The sequence below is a fragment of the Grammomys surdaster genome, unplaced genomic scaffold (assembly GCF_004785775.1).
Source record: "Grammomys surdaster isolate TR1022 unplaced genomic scaffold, NIH_TR_1.0 125934, whole genome shotgun sequence".
Lineage (NCBI taxonomy): Eukaryota > Metazoa > Chordata > Mammalia > Rodentia > Muridae > Grammomys > Grammomys surdaster.
This window is the reverse complement of record NW_021620757.1, coordinates 1,506,199-1,515,850: the sequence shown is the minus strand read 5'-3', so window position 1 is coordinate 1,515,850 and position 9,652 is coordinate 1,506,199. Positions and strand designations below refer to the sequence as shown.

The 9,652-nt window shown below is 44.2% G+C and overlaps 1 protein-coding gene across 1 annotated transcript in view; it reads right to left on the bottom strand.

Moving 5' to 3' along the window:
• Window positions 1-1,061: 1,061 nt before the first annotated feature.
• Vwa8 (von Willebrand factor A domain containing 8) overlaps window positions 1,062-9,652 on the bottom strand; it is a 315,245-nt gene continuing 306,654 nt past the window's right edge. The window contains exons 43-45 of the mRNA XM_028752706.1: window positions 5,452-5,550; window positions 4,542-4,780; window positions 1,062-2,291 (exon numbers count right to left, since the gene is read on the bottom strand). Coding sequence (XP_028608539.1) covers window positions 2,183-2,291; window positions 4,542-4,780; window positions 5,452-5,550 — 447 coding nt within the window. The 3' untranslated portion in view covers window positions 1,062-2,182. The remainder of the gene's footprint in view (window positions 2,292-4,541; window positions 4,781-5,451; window positions 5,551-9,652) is intronic.

Below are 9,652 nucleotides of genomic sequence, written 5' to 3'. Positions count from 1 at the left end.
CACGGGCACACAGTGCGGTTATTATTATGTCCTGGGTCTAATGAGGGCCTGGGAACAGCTCCCAGTGGCCTATAATTAAGTACATTTAATAATAAACACACACACTTCTTAGGTAGTGTAAGAAGTAAAAAAAAAAAAAAAAGAAAAAAAAAGAAAAAACCTGTGTTCCCCTCCCTCACCATCATCCCCCTTTTAAATAAGAAAACACAGAAGTCTATTTTCTCTTTCAAACAACAATTGCAAAGGATGTCTGGCTAGCGGGGCAGGGAAACTAAATTACTGGGAAACATTCCTTCTGAGTTTAAAAAGAATCACTTTGTGTACTCAGGCCACTTCTTGAGCTACTTGTGAATGCTACTTCTAAAGGCTGCCGTGGTCAGTGTCCTTGGGGCTAAGGTGCCCTTTGAGGGGTGTTTCTGCAGTTCACTGATGTACCCAGGAAGAAAGGCCTGTTTCAAGATTCTTCCCAGAAGTGTCCCATGCTCCAGTCCCATACCTCCGAGGACCTGGAAGCACACAGATAGAATTTGTGGAAGGCGGCTCTATGACGCAAAGACAGTCTGCAAGAAGAGGAGAGAGGGAGGAGGCAGTGGGAGCCTCCGAGGAGGCAGGGGGCAGCCATGTGCAGTGTGGGTGAGGGGCTCATGCAGGCGCTCTTGGGGTGAGCAGGAGCCGCTGGCCTTGCCCACCTGCCTGACTGTGGATGTCTGTCTCTAAGGCTTCATGTCTTCATTTGTAAAGTAATGCTAATAATTCAGTGGATGATCAAAAGTCTGTGGTCAGAAATCTTGTGAGAAGAAGCGATGAGTTTTCTGAGTATCAAGCACTTTATCAGTAAAAAGTGCTCATCTTACAGGCGGTGAGAACGGAACTGACACAATGCACAGAACCATTTAGCATGTTCCTGCTGTGCAGTAAACCATCAGCAAACGGGAGTGGTGGGAGTTAGTCATGTGATTACATTTGGAAGGCACTTGTGAGTTGGAACTGTGCATTTTGGGATAATTGAGCATCTGGAACAAGCAGGTGACTAGAAATACAAACCACACTCACTCATTGGGTGGCGACACCATGTTGGGAAGCGACTGCTTTTATTTGACAGTGATGGGGTGACAGGAGATGGGGGACTGGAAGAGCTGGGGAACATTTTCTCTGTCCTATAACTAAATGAAATGAGTTTTCATTCAAATGAAATGTATGATGACAGTGTGCATGGCTAGGGTAACATCACCACAGGGTTAGTTTTCTAGCTTACGCTAAGTAAGCACACACGGTGCCCCAGCACTGACTTCACTGTCAGCTGTGAAGAGCAGCGTTTCATTAGATGGTTCGAGAGACAGTTCTGTTGGGTTGTGAGATTTTAAATACTTTGAAAGACAAGAGAATTTGGCTGAAAAGTATTCTTTGCTTTAGTTAAATCGAAACAAATCTCCAGTTAATGCCCAGTCAAACATGGTGCTTTGAACTTTGGGTAATTTGTCAGACATAAGTATTTGCTACTTTTGGCGCTGTAATTTGGATGGTGAAGTATACTCTATCCACTGTGGAGCTTTGGAGAATCAAAAATGGCTCAACACAGGGGACCTGAGGAAGGACATCTTTATCCTTCATCTCAGGTAGCAGGGCAAATAAAAGTCACATGGGACAGCAAGCACCTTAAGAATTGTTGGGTTCCTTTCTGTCAAGTGATCGGAACTATTGAGAGAATCCAATGCCTTATAAAGTACTGCTGTCCAAATACTTTCCAGGTAAGGTTGAATGCTGTAAAATTGTTATCTGCTGGGCAGTACACACTGGGGAGAAAGTAGAAATAACTGTAGACAGGAACGTGTTGGGTGGGTTTGTAGACTTGTCTCTCAGTGTCAAACAAAGGCTCTGTATGGCATCTGGCAGCAGATGACATATTAAGGCAACAGTGGGTGATTTTTATCCTTTGGGTTTAGAACTCTGCCAAGCCTTACAGTTCCTGTGCTTGCATCCTTCAACCCTGACCTTTTAGGAAATGCAGGTCAACCTGTTTCCTTTGCAGACCTCCAACCCATCCAGAGTACATTTCCATCCACAAGTCCCCTTGCTGCTGGAAAGAAGCGTCCCGCCACGCCACGGTTGGCGTGGTTGCTGTCTTTTCAGAATTCTCTCTGCTTCTATTTGCATCCAAGCCTTGGATGGGGAAGGGTGCTTCCTAGATACTGGACAACATGGTGGAGGTAAAGATCTGTTGTAAAATCTGAGGGATCTTCTTGGTGTCCATAGCGATGAAGGACCGGCCAGCTGGCAGAGTTCTCTGAAGCCTGTCAGAGGGAAGGGAAGGGAGGGAAATCACTATTGCAAATCAAGGCTCCATTCCAGCCCCTGCCTGGCCTCCACAGCATCCAAATGGGTTCTTATGAAAGGATGTTTCCACTTTCTCATACCTAACCTGCAACTGAATTGTCTGTCTCTAGGCAGTGATGGGCCTGGGAAAGCACCAGGGAGCGGCAGGGAAAGCAAGAGCTTTTCAGGGAGAATGCGAGTGGTTTTCAAGTTCTATCATCTCCTGATGTGTTCTAGTCCCTCAGTAGGACAGTGCCCGAGGGCCCATCTGGAATTAGCTCACCTGCATCTGGACTCATGCTGTACTTTTTTTTTTTGAGTCCTTTCTTAGAAACAGTCCTCCAATAGGCTATACAGCCAAGTCCCCAAGTGGGTCTCTGGTTCCTCCCCACCACATACGGTGAAATGTAATCTGCATTATCCAACTGCTGCTTGACAAAACCGAGGTTGAACAGGCTTATGGTAATTTTTTTTTAAAATGTCAATTTATCATTTGGAACAAAAGGCCATCTTTGAAGGCAGTAAGATGGCAAGGCACAGATGTATTGAAAAGAACGCCGCCTTTCATTGTGCCAACAAAGTTTGGTTTTGGAATGACATTTAATAAAAGTCAGGCACTCTGTGCAGTATCATGTATTTGGCGTGCGGGGCAGACCAGCTAAGTCTGCACCATGTCTTTTTGCCAGAAAATGTTGGACCATTTCCCCAGGAAACCACAAGGGTATTATTGTGCTTTCTTAAGTATTCCAACAGGATCTGTTCACTAGAAGGAAAAAAAAATGCCCGCTTCAGCTCAGCCAGCATTTGCTGAGCTTGCCGTCTGCCTAGCTCTGGTGCTTTGAGGACAGGAAGGTTCCAGAAAATGTGAAGTGCTGCATGAGAGAGAGCTGTGGGCTGCACTAAGTGAGCTGGAGTCCACGGTGCCAAGGCTGCTCTAAGCTGCAGCACCCGAGGGGCTGAGACTACCTGCCCTCCATTTATAAGACAGGATGGTTTTTCTGAGATACAGTTTCGGTTGTGTTTTCTGCATTTTATGAGTATTTTAGGCAGAGAAAAACTGTGAATGCTTTCTGTTAGTGTGGTTAAGTTATGGAAAGTATTTCCTGGCTTCTCCTTTTGGGTAATCCCAGAGGTACTTATTGTCTGGCTATAAATTCCTACAGTTATCATGTAGTGTGATAACTATAGCATACAACTATCCATACACACTTACAGATAGTCTTCCTTTGTGTCCAAGGTGTTTCACCTACAGTCTCTCTAGTGAGACACACACACACATCTAAGTATATACTGATACTAGTTACTGAAGTTTATTTATGGATGGATATATATATATATATATATTTGTATGCATATGTAAGTCTCTATATGTCTGTGGCAGTTTGAATGAGGATGGCCCTATAGACTCATATATTTTCAAGCTTGGTCCTCAGTTGGTGGAAAGGATTAAGAGTTGTAGCCTTGTTGGAGGAAGTGTGCCACTGGGGATGGGCTTTGAAGTATCACAAACTCCATGCCAGACCCAGTGTGTCTCTCTGCCTGCTGCCAGGAGCTCAGAATGTAAAGCTCTCTCCTACTGCTCCAGTGCCACACCTGTCTGCTGCCAACCATGATGGGCACAGGTTAACCCAACGACACTGTGCACAAGGCCCCAAGGAAATGCTTTTGTAATGAGAGTTGCCTTGGTCATAGTGTCTCTTCATAGTGATAAACGGTGCTTGAGATGATGTCTGTTTACACACACCAGACACACACACATTATATTCAGATGAGCACAGTTTCTGCTATGCTAGGGAATTGACTATTGTTGGTTTCCTTTATTTTTGGCAATAGTTGGAATTGCATGCTAGGCAAGTGTCCACTGAACTATTACCCCACTGAACTATAGTTACAATTTTGAGTATGATTTGAAATAATCTGATGAGATTAAGCTTGGAGGTCTCTGTAAAGTACTTAATCTATAAAATACTGTCTAATTTATTAGTGGGAAAAACAATTAAAATTATAAATTTTTGTCTGAAAAGTCCTAGAGCATTATGTTCCTTCAAAACTATGAGTGCTTGTCCAAACAAGCCAGGGCACTGTGAGCCCAAGTATGCCATTCGCTGCTTCAGGTAGATACATTCTACACCATTTCACCTGCCCTCCCCATCCCCTCAGGATGAGGTTCGAGAAACAGTACACACCAGATATTTATTATATCTGCTCTCTGCTGCGGCAATACTCACCTGGCTGCCTGATCCCCCAAAGAGCCGATAAAAATGGCAAAGGCATTTACTTGAGGATCGATCGTCAGGATCTGGGCAAAGCGGGCTGGGTTTATTCCATATCGGGACAGATTTGCATCACTTAAGATGATGACAAAGTACTCATCGGCTTCTTCTGTGGTAATGTCCTTGATGGCGTGTTCCGTCCCCTCGAGTGTGTGGTCCCCACTCATGCAGAACTGAGAGTGGGCATGCATTGTCTGGAGGTAAGAGTTGGGCACAGAAACCACAGGTGAGCAATTCCTTTTCAATAAACATGATGATTACGTACTGAGAGTCAACAGGGCACAGGACAGTTGTATGAGGTTGACTTTCCTTAGAAACGGGCAATGCTCCCAAATGTTCCCAACTGACACTTTTACAACTCACCCTTCTAGTTAAAGTAAGAAAATATGTAACTGGTATCATCTGGAAGAGGGGCACGATGTAGGAGGAAAATAAGGGACAGCTGAATTTCCATTAAACAAGTTAATCAGCTGCTGAACTGTTTCCGGTGGCAAAGGGGGAAATCTGTTTTAAGATCATGGTGTCTACTGCAGTTTTAAGTATGTGAGACTGAATTTATTACCCAAAATTATCAACAGAAATATAAAATTTGAAATACAGAGTGCCCTAAAAGGGCCATTTTTTCCCTTTCTACTGAGCCCGTGTGACTATGGAATTCTAATCCCAGATGTTCAAATCAGATAAAACAATGAGTACTCTGAAAACATACAGGGAACATTTAACTTTAGATGGCAGAAGCAGGGTTTTAAGCAAGAAAGGTGGTTTCTATTTGTTGCTTGAGATATCTGTTGCTACTTCAGTGAATCCTAGATTTTTATCTAATCTGATAGAAATTCTTACAATGTAGAAGGAACGATGTATTTACCTTCAGAATTTCTAGTCTCTGCTTATTGTTCTTGGGGATTTTGTTAACTGGAACGAGCTTAATGTTGTAGCCATCTCCCGAGTGTCCAGCGATGTCGTACTACATGCAAGAGAGTTGGAGAGTTCAGAAGTCGGTGAATAACAGAACAATCACTGGTCCAGAGCCCTAACTCTGGCTGTTCCAAGCTGATCAATGTTTGGTCATAAAAGAATGTAGAAGGACAAGAGAGGCAGATGTGTGCTATCAACAGAGGCAAACGATTTTGGACTCATTCTGTTTGGGTCCAACTTCTTTTGAGATCTCTGCCCCCTGGAAGGAGGTATGAAGGAGACTTTAGTGGCTGTCCCAAATTCCATGTGTACATTTCAAGGGAGATTTTGTAAGAAGCACACACAGTGCAGGGCAGACTTCAAAGGGGCTCTCGGGATTCCAGGTGCCTCGTGCCTGCTCTCTACACTCTTCCCATAACTGTGGTCACGGCGGGAAAGCAGAACGGGATATCACATGTGATTACATTATCAAAAAGGATTCTGCCAATGTAATTAAGTTTGCTTGACTGTGAGTTAATCAAGAGAGAAATTATCTAGTGGGCCCAACTCTAATCACAGAGCTCCTTTGAAAGGCTGATAGAAGGGGAAGAGAGATTTGAAGCATCAGGGAGATCTGACAAGGGAGTTAACTATCATGCAGATGGAGGAGGCCAAGGTGTCCATGGCCTCCAGAAGCTGAGAGCCAGCGGGGAATTAGGGACCTCTGTCACCATTCCAAGCAACTCAATTCTACCAACAAGCTCATCCCGAAGCAGACTTTTCCCCAGAGAAAAACTATTTCTAGCTTCCTTCTGTTTCTAAAGGTAAAACATACCAAAGAAATTAAAGTACAGAGAAGGCGAAAATTATCCACAATTATGTTCAGGTTAAGCTCTGAAGACATGTGATGATAGAAGCTCTCAGGCATTTAGTGCCTTCTGACAGACATGTCAAGCTGAAGAGATACAGCAAACACGTTAGCATCAGCATAACTTTGGCTGATATTGACCCTGTGACTGAATAATCTGCTTTTCCACTTATTAACATATGGCATGTAGCTTTCAATTTAGGAAGCACCTTTTAACTCCCTATCTCCTGAGCACACGAAGTACTGACTGCTGAGAGGAGCCCAGTGTCAGAGTCAGGTCCTGCTACAAAATCCGAAAAGCAGCCAGAGGTAAATTATCTGGGCGAGCCGGTCTCTCTGAATCCTCCCACCTCTATTAGAGACATTTTGTAATCACATGAAGGCTGGGACACTGGGGAAACTGAGGAATCTGCAAGGAAAATAGTGTATGCTTAGGGGTGGAGACTTCAGGGAACATTTGGGATACTGTCAATCCACTAGTAACCAACAGCTCTTCTCCGAACCCTCCTGCACACCCACACTGGGTGTTATGGGAGGAGGCAAGCCAGCCTTTGCCCATCTGTACCTTTGCAGATGGTAGGTTCTCTCGTGATCTCTGCACTGTTAGTTTCTGTGCATGTTTACTGTAGAGATGCTCTCAGAGAGCTTGCAATCAACTTGGGGTAAAAAGCAGCTTGCCTTTTGTGTATGGGCTACATTCTTTTACAATCTGGAAACCAGAACGCTACTTTTCATAAGCCAGATGACAAATACAACATAACTTAATCGAGGCTGTCACGTCTGAAATGGGAAGTAGAAACATTCCTGGTGAAAGTGGCCCCACCCATTTAAACAGGAAGTAGGCGGGGCTCTCTGGGAAAGTTGAACTCCACTGTGGATGTGCCCACAGGAGGAGGACACAACCAGAGGACTACACAGAATATTTACACCTCTGAAACCTATAAACCTGGTTACAGGTTAAACACGTTATTGCCTACTTTGAAAATTTTATATCTTAAGGACCTTCAAAGGCAGAATCGAATTATCAGTGTGTGGCCTTCTTGAAGCTAGTAGAACACGGCAGTGTAGGGAGGTTTTGCCTATGGTCCTGTTTTGCCGCCCTTCAGATCGTGATATGCTTATACCAGCTGAGTCTTCCCTAGGAAGGCAGACCTAAGAAAGGCCTACAAAGGACCAGAGAGCAAAGGAGGGCCATTCATCAGGATAGTTAAAAGTTGTAAGACGGCCCGGCCCTTAGGTCCACGTGTACCTCCCCTGTAAGGGCTTGGACAGAGGAACCTTCTAGGAGGGCTGAGGGATTAGTATAAGCTTCTCAGGCTCCCTTCCCCCACCTCTTTTTTTTTGTGTTACTGGGGATTGAACCCAGGGCCTCAAATGTGCTAGGCAAATGCTTTATCTCCAGAACTCTTTTAGAGAGAGGGTCTTACTAAGTCTTCTAGGCTAGCCTTGAACTCACTATGTATCTAGGTGATTCTTGAACCTGCAAACCTCCTGCCTGAGTAGCTGGACATAGCTTGTACCACCAGGTTGCTTTCATGATGTGCTGAAGTATATATTAAAGAGAGGCTTACACAGAGGGAAGAGGCAGACTCCCATGCTGCACTTGGGTAAGAGGACTATGAGTGACTCAGCTTTCCCTGCCTTTAAAGTGTGATTGGGATTCTGATTTATCAGATGATAAATGGACATGACCAGGTAAGCCTTCACCCGTGTTTCTCAATGTGTTTAAAAACAGTAATTCACTTATCCTTAAACCTGCCTTAGTTCAAGAAAAACATACATAAACTAACTTTGTTATTATTTGCATGAGATTATATAGCCCAAAGTGGCTTCAAACTCATGATCCTCCTGCCTCAGCCACTCAGCGCTAGGATAACGGGAGAGCGGCATCACAGCCAGCTGGACTCTCTAACTCTTAAGTCCGATAGTCACCCAAGCTGGGCCATGCCAGGACCTCATGTAATCAGCAGGACAGGCCGAGTCAGTAAACAAGAGCCTCCTTGTCCCTGTCAACCACCCACCGTCTAGGCTGTCATTTTTCTACGTGGCTTGCAAGGTGTCCTGGAAATCTTTGTGGAGTTTTGTACTAAGTATAAATATGCTTATGAAATGCATAAATATGAAATGACAGCTATGCTGAAACCCTCATAGAGGCTCTCTCTAATGCTTCTTTGCTTTACAATTTGTTTAGACCCCACTTTTGCTGGGTTTGTTTTGAAAACCTCATTCCTTTAGAGGGAGGTATAACAAAAACAAACCAGAGTCTCAATCAAGAGAGAACGTTACCATCCAGAAGGAATTTAAAGCACAACACAGAGCTATTGGCACATTTGTGAACATGACTGAGGCTTCGAGTTCTGTTAGGGAGGATCATCAAGTTGTGGTTAGGGTATAGGCTATGCTTTATTAGGCTTCTGATTATAGCTTGGTACACAGTGATATCTGAGGCTGTTGTGAATGCTGACATGTGAATTCTGTGTTCTAAAATGGCAGTGCTATGGCCAGCAGGAGTTAGTGAATGAGTGGTTGAATAGGTCAAGGGAGGTACTTCCAGAGCCCTGGGGTTCAAGGTGTGACATGGCTTGGACATAAAACGTTTTTTGATTTAGAGCAAGGTGCTTAACTTTTCAAACCTGCCTTCCTGCCTTGCCAGTGGTGCTAGTTTAGATGGCCTCTAATGGTACCTGCTTGTAAACCACTCCTCCTCTCTGACAAAGAGGGATATCTGTCTGACCCCTTCCCAGGGTCATGGAGGGGTGGTGGATACCGCAGTCCATTCAGTGATGAAGATGGTCTGTACTTGCTTTGCTGTCCTCACATGCCCAGCATCTTCAGAAGGCTCATCTTAGAGTCCCTGCACCAGCTCTGCTCTAGGTGCTGACACGGATATTCGGAGAGGCCGCAGCCTTCCTAAGACAGAGATTTAGTGTTGTCTCTAAACTCATCCATTAATTCAAGTTACTACAGAAAACTAGGGAATCCTCAAGCTAGTCCTACATCTATTCTTAAAGTTTTTGTTTTCATGGCTAATATTCCTACATCAGTTACTGAGTCAATTCTGATGGTCTCAGCAAACTCTGTGGGGTTTTTGGGGGAGTCCTATCTCTGGGTAATAGTACAAATATATTCAAAGTCTAAGCCTAATAAGATGACTGGTCTCCATATTTAAACTCAAAGAACATTCTTAAGGCACTGGGAAAGGAGTAATTACAGACACTCAGCTAAGTGTGCCTCTGTGAGTCATATCTTTCTATAGCCTTCTGGGAAGTAATGTAGTCTTCCTGACTAAGGTCTCAAAGAACCC